Source organism: Drosophila rhopaloa, unplaced genomic scaffold, assembly GCF_018152115.1.
Source record: "Drosophila rhopaloa isolate 14029-0021.01 unplaced genomic scaffold, ASM1815211v1 contig_155, whole genome shotgun sequence".
Classification (NCBI taxonomy): Eukaryota; Metazoa; Arthropoda; class Insecta; order Diptera; family Drosophilidae; genus Drosophila; species Drosophila rhopaloa.
Genome location: NW_025335034.1, coordinates 3,863,543 through 3,880,595, shown reverse-complemented (window position 1 = coordinate 3,880,595; position 17,053 = coordinate 3,863,543). Strand labels below are relative to the sequence as shown.

At 38.4% G+C, this 17,053-nt stretch overlaps 2 protein-coding genes across 4 annotated transcripts; one reads left to right on the top strand and one right to left on the bottom strand.

Moving 5' to 3' along the window:
• The first annotated feature begins 3,155 nt into the window (after window positions 1–3,155).
• Window positions 3,156–16,859, top strand: LOC108044067 (tachykinins). 3 transcript variants are annotated; one of them, XM_044457044.1, is made up of 4 exons: window positions 3,156–3,251; window positions 14,608–15,317; window positions 15,781–16,009; window positions 16,279–16,859. In XM_044457044.1, the coding sequence occupies exons 2-4, from the start codon at window positions 14,649–14,651 to the stop codon at window positions 16,290–16,292; spliced, it is 912 nt and encodes a 303-aa protein (XP_044312979.1). In that variant the 5' UTR covers window positions 3,156–3,251; window positions 14,608–14,648; the 3' UTR covers window positions 16,293–16,859. The 3 variants fall into 3 exon arrangements, with proteins under 3 accessions (XP_044312979.1, XP_044312980.1, XP_044312978.1); XM_044457045.1 differs by having other exon boundaries at window positions 3,165–3,251; window positions 14,605–15,317; window positions 15,805–16,009; XM_044457043.1 differs by having other exon boundaries at window positions 3,165–3,251; window positions 14,605–15,317.
• LOC108040479 (beta-galactosidase) lies at window positions 5,546–10,376 on the bottom strand. Its single transcript, XM_044457042.1, has 5 exons — window positions 10,241–10,376; window positions 7,948–8,169; window positions 7,677–7,891; window positions 7,068–7,485; window positions 5,546–6,770 (listed from the first exon to the last, which is right to left on the bottom strand). The coding sequence occupies exons 2-5, from the start codon at window positions 8,166–8,168 to the stop codon at window positions 5,711–5,713; spliced, it is 1,914 nt and encodes a 637-aa protein (XP_044312977.1). The 5' UTR covers window position 8,169; window positions 10,241–10,376; the 3' UTR covers window positions 5,546–5,710.
• Window positions 16,860–17,053: the final 194 nt, after the last annotated feature.

Sequence of the window (17,053 nt, the reverse complement as noted above, 5' to 3'; positions counted from 1 at the left end):
ACGTACCAAATTTTATAAGGATCGGCCGACTATATAGTATAGCTGCCATATAACTGAACGATCGGAAATGCCACAACTTTGGTGTTTGTAAAGTTAGGAAGTTGGGATTTTCTATGTGTTTTGTATTTGGCCAATCAATTTGACGTACCAAATTTTATAAGGATCGGCCGACTATATCCTATAGCTGCCATATAACTGATTGATCGGAAATGCCATAACTTTGGTGTTTGTAAAGTTAGGAAGTTGGGATTTTCTATGGGTTTTATTTTTGGCCAATCAATCCGACCTACCAAACTTCATAAGGATCGACCGACTATATCCTATAGCTGCCATATAACTGATTGATCGGAAATGCCATAACTTTGGTGTTTTTAAAGTTACGAAGTTGGGATTTTTTATGAGTATTAAGAATGCATCATATGAATAATTTTGGAAAATATAATTTACAGAGTATTCTGCAAGGGTATATCAACTTCGGCTCCGCCCGAAGTTAGCTTTCCTTTCTTGTTTTATTTTAATATTTCAATTCTGTGAAATTGTTATCCATAATCAGAAGACAACAGTTGTTTAACAAAAATGTAATTTTATAATTAAATCTCACTTCTAAATTCAGCATAAAATAAAACTGATCCTAGTTTTAAATAAACTTGAAAACGTTCTCTTTATTTAGTAGTTCAGGGTTTAATCAGATATGTATGTTAGCATTAAATCTAAAGTGATGTGACTGGTTCTATTTAAAGTTGAAAAATATTATATACTGTACTAAGAGAAATGACCTTTTTAATCAATTGTTAAAAAAAAAAAAACTAAAGCTGCAACCAAAGACCTTTCTAGCAGCTTACGACTTTTTCAAGCCGCGAAAGCGATCGATCCACCCTCGTTCTGAGCTGACTCAGTTGGGCTTACTGAATATCTCTTCCCTTAATATTTGTTCACCTCCCACGCGCGGAATGCAATTTTAAATTCAATTTGCACCACCTGCTCAAAGTGCAGAGCCAGCAGAGCAATTCCCAGCAACAGGTGGCCATACCGCATCCGAAAATAGAGGCAAACGAAACGAAACCAAAACAAAACCAATTTGCTGTCTATCACTGACCCATAAAATGTCATCCGCTGCAAAGGGCCATAATCCAATCAATCGCACACTTAACGTCCATATTCCGCAGTTATCAGCTGGTTCCAGCGTTGGAGGACCTTATCTGTCCTGTTCCCAATTCGCAGCGGCGGCTATTTACACAAGCGAAAAGGCTTTGCGGCGGTCTTATTTGATTTCAATAATCAAATCACAAATTGCTTGTCTATCGATGGGCAATTTTATTTTAATTAAATGCTAATTATGTTTACCAATGGTTGGAGCAAATATTTGTTGCGTCACCAGGGGCAATTGAAATCGTAGTGGGAGTTGATGGCACTTTCCGTGGAACGATTCGTTTAGTTGAAAATCCCCTAATTGTGCAAGTGTGAGAATTGGCCATATTCTGCCCCGAAATCAGTTGCAATTTAAATGCAAATTTTAACGGGCTCTGTACACTGTAACTTTTACGACTCAATGGCGTAAGGCGGAAGGAAATCTCGAGAGGAAGGAGAAAGGATGCACAGATAAGATGGGGCAAGCAGGAAGCGGCGGTGCTTCCACGTTTAATTTTAGACCGAAAAACTGGCGTTGTAGTGGCTGCGAGTTGCAACAAGCCGAACAACTACTGGCCCCCGGATGTGTGGCATCCACTTGGCCTTTCCGAGTGGCGCGTGAGTGTTGCGGGTGTCTTATCTTGAATGCCGCGACCTCGCCTCAAGTGCATTGTTGATGGTCGGGCCCGCTTAAATCAGGCAAAAACAAATTTTCCGGCTCACATTGTGACGCATTTGTGATGATTTTGCTTGTCCGCTTTAAATGTTCATATATATTTAAAAAAGATTGATCTACTGCTTGAGAAACTTTATGAATGCTCTACGAAACTAGTAGTCGTTTTAAAAATACAAGCATTCTGTCCTTAATTGAATATAGCTTTATTAAATCATATTTTAATGTATTTTTGAATCGCGTTAATTTGACTTACCAGTCAACAGCCTAAATGGAATTTTTAAAAAATTATTGTCTAATCCTTCTTTTTTTTAATATTTTGTAAATCTAATTAGGTATAAAACAAGATTTAAAAAATTAACAAGATTCAAATGCTATTCATCAAATATAATTAAAATTTAAAAAAAACGCAAAGCCACTATAAAAAACTAATTTTTTCTGGACTTAAGCTTGAAGTATAAATAAATTAGGTGTTTTAAAGTTGTTAATTTCAACAATTTTAAAAGACTTGTTTTGTTATATGGATTTGTAGGTAAACAAAATTAATAATGCTGTATGGATTATCTTTCTATTGTCTTATTTATAATTATCTAAAATTAAATCTTCCAAAAAATGCATATTAGTTTTTTCAGTAGATATTCAGGTTAAAATTTGATTGGCCTTTTCAGTTTTTTCTGTCAAGCACAGTTGAAAACAATTACTTTAGTAATTTTTTAAAATACATACATGTTTGTTTGGCTGTTTGTTTTGTTGTTAAGGACAATCGTTTTGTTTGTTTATTGGGCCGCACCTGGAAATAATTTTAATTACAAATTTTTTGGACAAATAGCCAGGACAAAACCAACAAAGTGCATAATTTTTATTTGGCCATTTCGCATGCATAAGGTAAATCATAAATATTAAAATAAGCCAAAAACAAAATGAGTACGGAATAACAGAAACCGAAATTAATTTTTCTTTATGTCAGATGGCCAGTGGGTCGCTCTGCTCCGTTCTCATTTCGCCTTTTTTGCCAGTTCGTATTTCGCCTACTTTTTGCATATGTTTTATTCACATATGCAAACAGAATTTCCGTTCAATTCAATTGCTCGACGAGGAGGCAATTTTTTATTCCACGGTGAAGTGGCGGCCGCATAAAAGAGCACACCGCAACACACACAGCCACACCTCGTATCGCCTCAGATTCTATTCGACCAATTGTTGATATGCACGAGCACACACCCGCGCACCAGCCGAGCCACCTCGCGTTCGGTTCGCCCTCGTGTCCTGCCGGTTGGGCTTCCTGTTTCGGCGGTGTCCTTCTTCAGCTTTTATAAAGGCCCGCTGTCGCTTCGATCTGTCGCTCAGTTGTTGCATACTTCTCGGCGCGTTCGTTACGCGAGCAGTGCAAATAGAACAAATAGACAAATAAGAAAGTGAAACATCCTACCAAAGCAGATTGGCCATACTTGTAAGTGAGCTTTTCTGCCAACAATTTGCATTAAATTGCTGTTACGTTTTTTACTAGTCTCTAGTTTTTACAATTTTTAATGTTTTTATTTAAATTTATATTCTTGACAAAAAACAGAAATGTGCAGTATTTGATCGTATTATTTCAACTTGGACAGTTTAAAAATTGTAAAATAGAATATTTCGGGAAGCAACAAATATTTAAGTTCGAAAAAACAGAGTAATCTATCGATATTATTGGACAAAAACCAAAATAAACGTTATTTGAGACCTCAATTTTTTAAGACTTACTGTGATTTTTATTAATTAAGATACTCTCTTTTGGAAACACAATAGTGTTGAACATCCATTAGTATTTTATAAGTTTCAAATAATACATTTTTTTCGTTTTCTGATTTCGGTTATCTACCTAGTTTTGTCAGAAATTAAATGAAAAAGGTATTTAAAAATAAATTATCTATACAAAGACAATTTTAGTTTTTAATATATATCAAAAATATTTCACGAGCTTCTAACTAGAATGAAGTTTTTTTTAATTTTTTGTCTCATATCGTTAAAAATGTTTTCTTTAACTTTGAACGGGCACATAAAAAGACTTGTTGTTGTGAAAAATATTGCAAAAAAAACAGACTCAATCATAAAAACAAAACATTTGAAGTTTTATTTTTCAGCATGTTCAACTTTCTTATCCGATTTTATATCCTATTTGATCTCTGGGGCCTGTTTAATATCATCACCAAGTTTTTATGACCATTTGACCATCTCACCATTAAACTTCTTGGTGGCTTCCACCCAATTTAAAGAAGATAAAAAGAGAACTTTTCACTTAATCCAGGCAAATTCCTTAATTTAAAGACCCAGTTCATAATAGGCAGGGAGTTACAAATAAAAACTCTCTTCTGATAAATCTATGGAATACAATGACAATGTGTTAATTGGCCTGATTAGCTGATAAGATCCTCAAAGCAATTGGGTGATAAAAACACACGTGCAAACTTCTTGGAAAAGTTCGCAGTCAAGTTTCTTTTGTTTTACATATTTCGGTCCGGCGAGGGCACAAACATTGTTTATGGAGGATGGCCGTCATCAATTGACAGCCGGCGGCGAAAGCTAATAAAAAGCAACATCAATGCAGGGACCCAGATTCCGGATTGGGATGGCGATGGCACACATCCGGTGGCAGCACGCAACGCCATCCCATTAGGGAGCACTCCCAAAAAGACACCACCGAACCGGCGGGTTGGGATGGGATCTGATGGGTGGTGGTCACGGGTGACATGAGGCGGCGCTTTAAAACTGCCCCTGGGTCTTAACTTGTTTTATGTCAACTTGGACAACGAGAACAGGGCAATTACAGCATGTGTAGCCAGCAAATACACAAATACTTGAGTTGCAGCTGCCTCTAAAAGATCCTTTAAAATGTGAGCCACTGCATGTGAGTGTGAGCCGCACTAATTAACCCGGGCAACAACTGTAGCTGCCGGACTCATTACGGCAACAAGAGATGGCCAAGTGGGGAGTGATTCACCGGCCCGGAACACTCCGGGTAATAGTGCCCCAAAGTAGCATCGGCGTGGCCAGGTAAACAATTTAAGTAAATATTTTATTTCTGTTCAAGGACAGTTTGGGATAGCTTTAAAACTATAAATTATTTAATTTCGAATAAATATTATATTTTTATACTCAACAACAGGACAATGTTTTCCAAAAAATTTCAAATAGTAAAAAGTTGTGAAGAAATGAAAATAAATAAGATATTAAAAAGGCAAGATACCTTAAAATGTTTATCAGAGGTGGGGAGAAATCTACGTATGTCAATATTATATTGTAAAAACACCAAAAAAACTAGGTCTTACCTTAGTGACTGTCTTTTTCGAGTTGTCCCTTTTTTTTCCTAGCTAGATTTATTACCGTCAGCAAGCTTAAAAAACAATGTTGTTCGTGTATGTTATAAAAATCTGATTAAAAGCTTAATCTAACAAAAAGATTAGCTTTGAGACACACACTCATTTATAAATCAACAGCAGAAATCCAACATGTGTCGGGCAGCTTCTAAAAAACGTAAAATGGAGAGGGATTTGTAACTGTCATAAAAAACTTTTAGGTACCTTAAAATCAACGAACCAAGACGCGACTCATTTTTCGACCCGTCTTTGACTTAGAGTTCATCATCAGCGCATTTCTGTGGATTTCAATTTCAATCATTGGGGATTAATTTGGCCAGGCACAAAGGTCACACATGCCAGACCTGCCGCCCCCTCCCCTTTTGACATGCCTCCACAGCTTTAATGAGTCTTTTACAAAAGGGATAACGAGGCAGACAGGACGCGTCCGTCTCGGAGTCGCTTTAATGTCTCGCAAAGAACTTAAACCGCATAAATTTACATTTAGATCTACATTAACGAATGATGCATGATGTATGGCGATGGATGCACGTCGCGAAAGCCCTTGGGCCAGGACCTAAACGGTTCTCGCATTCAGAATGGGGGTGTCCCGGAAGTGCAGCTCCAGTGAGGATGGTGTCTGCTGGTACTCCACCACCACCAGGCGATTGGAGCCCACCTTGAGCACCGGGGCCGGCACATACAGGGTGACTTGCGGCCCCACCAGTGGCCAATATCTGCCGATATTCTCGCCGTTCAAGAACACAATGCCCTTGCCCCAGCCGGACATGTCCAAATAGGTGTCTGCCAGGTCCGCCTCCTTCTGGATTTCTAGATATCCGTGGTAGATGGCGGGACCATTGCGAAGCATTGTCCTCAAGTTCTTTAGCACCTGGAAGCCTTGGCGAGCTGCCTCGTTCGACTGGGTGATCAGCTGCTCCAGATTGTCGTACGACTCCAGCGGGAACTGGGTCATGTTCCAGTTAGTCAGCACATGTCTGTCCAGCCGCACATCCCGCAGGATGCCCTTGAAGTCATTGAGTTGGCGGCCATAATTGATACGACCCTGGTTCTCCACGATGATCTGCAGCTTCCGTCCGGCACTTGCACTCAGAGATAGCTCAAAAATGGGTGTTTCCCGGGCCACCAGACCCACATACTCCCCGTCCACGTAGACGTAACCTCTATCCGCCACTCCGGGCACGTTGAGAATGCTCGGATCCCGCTGGAAGCTGGGCAACCAGGTCTCGTAAAGTACCAGTCCCGAATACTGCCCCAGAGCCTCAAAGCTCTTCGGTTTGGCAGACTGCACGAAGCCAGTGGAGAGACGTTTTCGCGAATCCGGGGAGAGCAAGGTGCAGCAGCTGATCAGACGCACAGTTCCGTAGGACCGCTTGGGAACGGGTCCGGGCACCGGCAGATTGGGCAGGGGAAGGTAGCGGGCGATGATGCGGCGCAGGGCCAAATACTTGGGCGTGGGATCCCCCGCCTCCGTCATGGGTGCATCGTAGTCGTAGCTGGTAATGTCCGCCATGTAGTTACCCGGCCCGATCTCATTGGCGCCGGCCGTGAATCCAAAATTAGTGCCGCCGTAGAACATATAAAAGTTGACACTGGCGCCACTGTCCAGCATATTTCTGGAAGACAAAGTGATGTTTCAATTAAGACAGTGTATAGATCGTATTATTTCATGTCATTAAGATAGGTCTGACTCAGTAAGATAGTTTCTAGTCATTAGCGATTTCCTAGTCATTAACGTAGTGGGAGTCAGTTAAAACTTGTTTTGAATTAAGCTTTTTGTATGAAATTTTATCTTTTGACTTTTAAACAGTGCAATCGATTGAAACGTACTAATTTATCGCCAAATCAAAAACTTAAAACAAAATCAAGTTAATTTAATTTAAGCGAGTGTAGACAATTAAACTTGAACTTACATGAAAGTGGAAGTGATTGACCCTGTGCTCACATTGGCCATCGGTTCCGTCCAGTGGGTTAACCATCCGGGGTAGTATTCGGCGTTGACCAGAGGTCCCTTGGACTGATACCTCCGCAATTTGGCCCATACGGGCTTGAGATCGTTGGTGGCTCCAAAGTCCATGGTGGCCAGGACACCATCGATTTTACCACAGCGCAGCACACTGGGTCCGTCGTTGGTAAAGAGCACCGCATGGCCTTGCACATGACTCTCGGTCTCGTCGCGAATCCAATTGCGGTATTTCAGATCGCAGGCAAAATAGGAACCGTATTCGTTCTCCACCTGCACCATGATAATGGGTCCCCCATTCCCGTACAGATATTTTGACACCTTGGCAAACAGTTGGGAATACCAAAGGCGCACCTCGCTGAGATAATCTGAGTAAAATCAAACCATTTAGTTAAGCACAAGCAGAATAATAAACTCGGTATAATTTAAATCTATATTTTGAAATTTTTAACCAAAAAAATCAGTGTCTTGTAAGAATAATTATGAAATTACTTAAGTCAAATTTAAGTAAATTAAGTAAATCATCATTGCTGATGAGTATAGTTTATCAGATACTTACTGACATCCGCTGTGCGAAGTTGAATCCCCGGGTACTTGTTGAGCAGCCAGTAGGGAAAGCCGCCCATATCACGCTCGGCACAAATATACGGTCCCGGACGTAGAATGACCAGCAGATCCTCGCCCACGGCCAGGCGAATAAAGTGCTCCAAGTCGGCAATGCCACTCCAAACGTAAACGCCATCGCGGGGATTGTGCAATGACCATTCCACATAGCTAGTAGTCATTTGGTATGTGACTAGTGAATCAATAGCAAGCTGAAAAAGACTTACGTAGTCACCGCATTGAGTCCCGCAGCTCTCATGGTTCGCAAATGCCGCTGCCAGGTGGCTGGATGCGCCCGGAAGTAGTGGAAGGAACCCGCAATAAATCGAAAGGACTCTCCATCTTTTAGGAACTGATCGTTGTCGTAGTCTACTGTAAATGTGCGATTTGCTGAAACCGCTGTCACCAGAAAGAATAACCCCAACAGGCCCACCAGACAAAACTTCATGCTTATATTTAAAGAGCAGATAAAGAAAATTAAATTAATGCTTATTAGTATTTGAAATATACTATATTATTATATATTTTATTATATTAGAAAGACTTAAATAATTAATACAGAAGGGAAAAATCCACCAATAACTTTTGCAAGACCTCAGATATCGTGGTTCATCATACTGAGTGACAAAATAAAAAGGCTCAAAAATGTATCAGGCTGTTGTGTCTGGCTGTTGGTCCAATTAATTAAACTACTAGTTTACAACACTAATAATGCTACAAAAAATAATTATAGAAAGAACGGCATTACCTTTACCTACAATAATCTATCGTCTAGTGATAACAGTGGAGCAATGTTCCAAAAATTAAAAAAAATCAAAAGTGACATAATCGTATAGCAAATTGCTGGACTACTAAATTGTGTTTTAAAATTTTCAATTGAAAAAATTCCAATAAAATAATATTTAATAATGAACTAAAAAAGTATATTGTGTTAAATTAAATGTGATATTAATTTTAAAGTGTTTTCAATCCAATTTGCATAGTCCAAAGAAAATTAAATAAACTTGATTTCTTAAAGTGTTCTATTTTTCTTATTCCCAGACCAGGGTTTTTCTTCCGGCTAGTATAAAGTCTTAACCCGTTCCGCTTCCTAGAGAATCAATCTAAATCATCTCGGTTCAGCTCAGCTCAGTTGAGTTCATCGCAGTGCAAAGCTTGTCTCGTTCCAGTGGAAATGCTTCAATTGAAGTTCACGGCTCAATTGCTTAGTGACAACAAAACGATATAATCTTTTGTTTGTTTTGCTTATGAATTGTTTGAAATTAATTCCATTTACTCAAACCTCCCGAACTTCTTGGCGGGAGTTCGTTTTGGTCTGTTGTTGCATTCCCTTTGGGTCTCATTAATTAATGCAAGCTCAGCCTAAGCCAATTATTTAATCTGACTTTCTGGCACAGAGTAGAATTTCAGACGTACTTTTGTATTTCCACGCAGCTGTTCGACAAAAATAATGGATTGTTGTTTCAGTATTCGGACACAATATTATGGATTCATTCTTATCGCCTGCAATTTTTTCTTAGCTTTAACGTCTTTATTTTATGCGATTTGACATATGTATGCTACGTGTGTTTGTGTTTTATTTTATTTTCGTTGTCGTTGCGGATTCTTTTGATTACGCTGATCTATGAAATATTTTTCCAGGCAACATAACGTGGTTTGTACATACAAAACAATGGATTTTGTGATTCATTGTCCTCTGATGCTTGACTACCATAATTAAATGATAATCGTTTTCCGCGTGGATAAATCTATTATTTTGTAAAACGATTAATTGATTAATCGTTCTCTCTTTTTATTCGAACAATTTTAAATTGACCTATTTAGGCAAAAAGTTTACGGAATTCCCTAGCTTATAACTTATGTTTTTCCCTATTTGTTATTTTAAAATGTTATTTTATGGAAATACAATTACTTAAAATTTATTGGTACTTTATCAAAGTACTTTTATACGACTTTCGAATTGAGGCAAACACGTTTCAGACATAAAATAATAAATTTAATTAATTTAGTATAAATATATAAATGATTACTCTCAATTGTGATTTACACGTTGGGATTCCCTTCTTCTTATCTTTATATGATTCTCAGAACGATTGTTTGTCTAAGCCCTGATAAGCCAAATTGACCTTTGACCAAATGATCAGTGAAGTACCTGTCCTGTTAATTAACCTTTTGATAAAAAATGACCATAGAGAAAACACCTCGTAAATGAGACCAAAGTCAAAAACTGTACCTAATGTTCAGAAACAAAGGGAGATCAGAACGGGAACGCTAACGAGGGCCCAACTTAAGCCCAGTACATTTTGGGCATCTGACCTAAATAGATTATTTTGCATGCCCACAAACCCAACCCCTGATTTTACATTTCTGGGTCCCTGCTGTGCGTTCCATTTAACTTTTCTGACAATTAGGCGAGAAAGTTAGCGATCGTGCATTGTTCTTTCACGATGAAAAAGCACCCAGGTGGTCGAGTGGAAAAAGCCTGCAAAAGCGAGTTCCAATTATTCAGATGACACTCACCTCGGTGATTGCAACTACACGCAACTGAAGAAATATTTCACTTTTGCGTTGATATAGAGCACAGACCAAATAAAAAGCGATAGTTAGGAGGTGAAAAGCGCGCCAGCGTTCCGCTTCAAATCCGAGTTCAAACTGATCGTGCGTTGACCAGAAACGCCGATTAAGTGCAGAACCGAAGAATCGGCTGGCAACATGAGGCCAGAGCAATTGCACAGCAGCGGCAACATTTGTTGGGCAACATTCCACTAAAGGGAAAATTGTAGAAAAAATCACCAAGATAACAATAAGATTATATTAAATATTTTGTTTTGATTGTAGCTCTGGCTAACTGCAAACATGACTTTTTAAAATGGGGAAAATATATAGTACATAGACTTGATCTCTAGACTTGATCTGCTTACAGCTCTGTAATAAGGGAACATTGAAAATGGAAATAAAAACATTTTTAAGAGGTTAGACATAGTCAGATTTTGACAAATAGTGAGCCCAATGAACTCTTTTAAAATAAATTCTTAATGTTCCAATTAGATTTTTTCTAAGTACATGTAAAAAAAAGATGATGGGTTAATTATAATCGGAATGAATAAATAACATTTCTATATCACATGACTTTGTCTATATCTACAAATCAAAGAGATGTTCTGAGGATACTAACTCATTATTCATTTTTTGAACACTTTTAGATTGCCTTTTAAGATGATCCTTTATTTTTAACCCATTTTTATTGAGGTTGTCCCTATTTGCATCTATCGAAAGCCCTTCCATAGCCCGTGGCCATAAACTTGCCCCAATGGCTTGTCGAAGTCGTTTCCAAAAAATTAATGTAAATTTATTTAAAATACAAATTCGGAATTGGGCTGCAGCTGTTAGACAAACAGAGAGAGTCAATTTAAAAGTACAGTCACGCCTCATTTTTTATGCATTAACTGTGTGTGTGTCCTGGTGTTTGCTTTGTCCCGAGATCTGGCCTCCTCGCATGCAAAATAGGAATGCAGCCGTAGGCAATTGGCCAAAAAGTGAATTTTCCATGTTGTTTTATTATTAATTTCATACGTTTCGGCTGGGCCTCTGATTCAGTCCGCCTGTTGTTGGGTCACATTCCGTGGGCCTTCCAGCCTTCCATCTGGGCTAATGGACCCATATTACACGCCCACCAAAAAAAAAGGAACACACACAGGAAGCCGAGCACACAATGTGTTGGCCAGAATGTAAATCTAGACGTAGGAAGCCTTGGCACGTCTTTAATCTCACACGCCTGTCGGCATTTTAAAGTGTCCTGTGGGAGGCACACGCACACACACACACACACACCCCGAGGCAACTGAAAGTCACACAAACACGTTCGGGGATAGAGAGCGGCCTACATAGACAATTAGACAACAGACATGGCCAAGTTAACAGCTTAGCCGCATTCCACACGTCGAGGCATTAAGGCAGCAGAGGGAGTTGAGCCCGGACTCCGGACTCCGGACTTCGGACTAGGGCTCCATTGTCCGACTGCCGGCTGTCAGCCTGCCTGATGTCCTGATGTCCTGCCAGGACGTGGCTTGACGAGCTGGGGCCAGGTAGTTCGAGAACCGGAAGCTCGCCACATTTGCAGCCTGTTAATTTTTGCAGCAGCAAACTTTAGTGGCATTAGTTGGACTGTACAGTGGGATAAGCAGTCTTATTAATGATTTAAAAATATGTAGAACTTTTAGTTGCATTAGTTGATGAGCAGTCTTTTTAAAAAGAAGTACATCTTTTAGTTCACTTTACAAGTGATTGATTGATTGATTTAAAAGGCAAATTAATTTGTAGTTCTTATTCTTTCTAATTTCGGGGTTAGTGTTAATATTAAAAGACAAGTTATAAAAGCGTTGCTGTTGTATTACGTTTTTTCATTTTTCTTCTTTTTTTTAGATTAGTTTTAAATTTTTTTTTAATCTGGTTTTAAACCATTTTTTTTTAACAATGGACTAAAGCTTTCCACCGTTTGCTTAAAGTTCGACCGACATGTGTTGATTCTTTGACATTTTAGGGACTTTTCTTTTCTCCCTGTTGTTATAATTCGAACTTTAAAAAGCTGACTACTTAAGGGCCTTCAGCACTCAAGCTAAACTCTAACTCAGAGCAAACAGAGTCGCATAATCATAACAGTGATGAGGCTTAAGTGCCGAGCAACCTGTTGATTGTGGCAAACTCAACGTCAATTCAATTCAAATGCATTTCGCTAAGTTCAATTGAATTGCTGAAGCTCCTTTCCTTTCGATGTGTTTGCTTGTTTGCGGTTGACGCCGCCGGTGGCAATCAATTGAATTACATGTTTGTTGTTTCCTGTGCGCATCGTTAGACGATGCCACAGTTTTTACATCTATTGCTCCTGCTGTCGCTGCCGTTCCAACACCATTTCCCCCTGGTTTTAGTGTTAGCCAGCAGGCCAGGGGCATTTGCATGGCAATTTGCCTTTGCAAGGCGTGGCATAATCATGCGTGGCGTCAACTCGTTAGACTTACCGCGGCTGGGGATGCTGCACTTGAAAATGTACTTGAAAAAAATCAGGCTTCTAAACCCAAGACAAAACCATTTTAAAATATTTTATTAAAAAATGATAATATTATTGGCCAAGGCTTTATATTATACAATATTAACAACTTCGTTCATTTTAATTTGTTGTTTAGTTTATAATACGTATTTTTAAAACAACTATCAGCAAAAGCCGATATAAAAATAGAGCAAAACTAAAATTTGTTATCTTAAATATTGTTAACTAAAGGTTTTAGCTTCAAGGTATTTAATTATACTAATATTAGGTTACAAATGCATTTGAACTTATTTTGAAAGCTTTTACCCATTTAATCAACTTAAAGACTTAACACACTTTTATGTGATAAAAAATGTGTTGTTCAACAAAATTTCAGAAGTGAATTAAAAATTCTTGAGTGTACATCCTCCATATCTTCCTTTGTGTTTGCATTTGGGACTATAAATTGCAACATCAGCAGCCGTTACATTTTACGTCGATTGCATCTCGCCGAGCGACCGGAAAGCAAACAAATATACATATATGGGCATTTTTATAGAAATTTTATCCAAACCACTTTAAATTCTTTAAGATCTTCTAAAAAGTCTTGCTTAAAATATTAATTAGCTACAAAATAATTGAAATACAGTTCTTAATTTATTTTTCATTGCATGCTATTATTCCCAGTTAGCCTAGGAAAATTATAAACAAAAAGCAACATATTGTTCGATTAATAAAACTATATGGAGCCTTTTAGATTTCTTGCCCTATGGAAATGCCCTCATGCATGCTGAAACCATCCGCTTTCCCTTCCCCCTTAACCCACTCATTCCTCTGCCTAACATAAAACCCGACTACAAAAAGGTCAAGTAGACGCCGCCGCAGGGAATTTGTGAGTCTAAGTGCACTCGGGCACTTGCCTTATGCAAAAAAATAAATCAAAACAAACAAAACAGGAAATGAAATGGAAAACAGTTTTTGAGAGTTCCTCTGGATATGTGTTTTTTTTTTTTTGGTTTCCCCGCAGTGAAATGTTTGCATTTTAAAATAATATAAGCATTTTTACAATTTTAATTGGAAATGTGTAAAAATAATTTATTATCGAGCCGCGCACTAAAACAAAGACAACGAATTCTGCAGTTGAAATGCCCCAACCGACAATTGGCTTTTACCAAAAAAAATGGTTTGAAATATCTAATTTTAAAATATGATATCAGTAACCGAATGGCCACCGTAAATAAAATGAATGGTGTTATTACTAAATTAATCCCAAGCCATTTAAAAGTGTAGGTGCTTTTGTCTTCCAGCTATTGGAGGAGTAGAGTGACTACAGATATGAAGCGTTAAAAACTTAATTCATGTGCCTGATGATAGGAAAAATAATAATTTTTGTAGGGTAAATTACCATTTACGGTACAATTTTTTAGTATACTGTATAAGTTGTATGACCTGTGTATAAAAAGCAAAATAATTATAAAAGTGTGTTTAATGGCTTGGTCTGCTTAAATTTAGCATGTTCTTATATTAATATCTTAGGGCTTTCAACAAGTAAGTAATAATTTTAACCGAAATTAAAAAATATTTTGTGAAATTTTTTTTAATTTGGCTATTAAATAATTAGGCGAACTTTTCTGTTTACAAGAATTTTATTATATGTCAACTGGTTACCTTAGAAATCAAGTTGTTAATTTTTTTTAATTATGCTAATTTTTTAAAATCATTTTTTTTTAAGTTTATAAGCCTATTTATTTTTTATTATTTGTCAATATTCATATTTTTAAAAGGCTTTTTTTGTGACTTCCCAAAGATGAACATACGTAAATATGGATTTTTGACCCTATACAAAGTTATTTTTTTCCAGCAGCACATTGAATTCCACGCCCGCCTAAAAGCTCGCTACGTCCAATGCGCACTCTGAGCGGTTTCATAGCAGTGGCGCTTGTGCTGCTGCTCCTGCTGACGGCACCCTCGACTGCGGCGGATGTGGATGCGGAGGCGGAGTCCTCCGCCAGTTCGCTGCCGCCTGGCGCCGACCAACCGCGCAGGGTGGTGAAGCGGGCGCCCACGTCCAGCTTCATCGGAATGCGAGGGAAGAAGGACGAGGAACGGGACACTTCTGAGGGAAACTGGCTGGGACCTGGATCTGGGCCAGATCCGTTGGACTACGCCGACGAGGAGGCGGACAGCTACTACTCCGAGAACGGGCGGCGACTGAAGAAGGCGCCGCTGGCCTTCGTGGGCTTGCGGGGCAAGAAGTTCGTCCCGATCAACGCACGCCTGTCCGACATCCTGAAGCACTTGGAGGAGGAGCAACTGCGGGAGAGCCTGCTGCGGGACTTCTTCGAGCGAATAACGACGGGTGAGGGAGCAGCTGTGGGCAAGCGGGCGCCCACAGGATTCACGGGCATGCGGGGCAAGCGACCCGCTCTGCTGGGAGGAGATGAAGACACGGATGCGGAGGCGGACGAGGCCATGGAGCTGTCGCAAAAGAGGGCGCCGGTCAACTCCTTTGTGGGGATGCGGGGCAAGAAGGACGTCTCCCACCAGCACTACAAACGGGAAGCTCTCTCAAAGGTAAGTTATCTTACCACGCACCTGCCGTCAAGGTACAGTGGTCTCTCTTGATGAAGTTGTAAGTTTTTTTTTACTTAAATGAATATAAAATCGAAAATAATCTTTAAAATTTAATAACTAAAAAAATGTATATCAAGTGATATTTTTAAATATGAGCTTTTGAAAAGCGTAAGGTTTCATCTACGTTTTATATACTTCTGTCACAATATTGCATTAAGGCATTAACAAAAATTGAAAACAAATTAATGTTAACAGAAACGATTAAAACCTCAAAAATGTATTACGCAATCAAAACTTAGCTTTAGACTTTATTTAAGTTTTGCCTATTTAATGATTAATATTGCCGACAAAATAGTGCTACATTTTTCAATCCGAAACCTATTCTTTGATTTCAAATTAATTAAGTTTTGCTTATGGTTAGTTAGTCCATATAAGAGACCAATGAAGATCTAATCGCCCCCAGTTCTGGCATAATTTCTTTAAAAAGTCCTACGACTTGAGGGGAAAACAACAGCGCTTTGCAGACTTCAACAGCAAATTTGTGGCGGTGCGCGGCAAGAAGAGCGATCTGGAGGGAAACGGAATTGGAAACGGGGAGGACCAGCAGCAATCACTGGTGCATCCATGGCTCTACCTCTGGGGTGAAAAGCGGGCGCCAAACGGATTCTTAGGAATGCGCGGCAAGCGACCAGGTAATTCCAGACTTCATGCCTACATATCTTTTTGTAAGTGTAGTATTTACGTAATCCTATCAAATTAAAAAAATGTATTTATTAAAATTAAAATAAGGTTTTAAAAAACGAAAAATATATAAATTTAGCTTAGAAGCAAAAAATATTTTTTTTCTCTTTCTACTGTTTTTTCGATCATTATTTTGTGTATCCCATTTAAATTCTCCATCAATTCTGTACTGTTCGACATACAAATGTATCTACATATATTTATTCTTCTATCCACGCAGCACTTTTCGAGTAGGCGACGTTGAATGACTAGAATGATCTCGATGGAAGTTCCTCTTAGAGCTACGAAACTAGACAAAGCAAGGATGGATGGACCCAAAGGACCGGGAGAGCAGTTATGGAAGCAGATTGGATCACACGAGTGTTTCAAATAATCACTGGGCTGGAGATTATTTCAAACACGGACACACCAAAATACACGGATAAGATTTGCTCTGTTAGTTGACACAAACTTTTCAGCTTAATCTATAACAAGACTTGCAAATAATGTATTGTATATTTTATTGGAATCGAATGATGCTTCAAGATTGAGTGGGTTCAATTATACTATTTGCATATCTAAGTGTAAACTTTTAATCAAAATTATAAAAAACATTATACTAGAACAAATTGAATTGCACAATTAAAATGAAAAAAGGAGAAACATTTATTTATTTTCAAAATATATTTAAAGAACAAATTTCATTGTGGAACATCTATACACATATACAAGAGATATATACACATGCATAAATAGCACAAATAAATATTGTAAATAATGAATAAATATTTATTTCAAAAGCTGAAGTCGTTTAATTCATAACTAGGTGTCTTTAAAATCCTTTGATAAAAAATCGAATTACAAATTCACTCCAGATATTTCTGCGGCAACCCAGCCGTGTGATTTTTTCTTGTATTTAAATCAAATTTCTTATTAGCAATATCAGGTAAGTGGATTAAGACAGAACCGAAAGGGGTGACAGAATTCGGCTTACCGAAGTTCGCTTCCATTTTTCT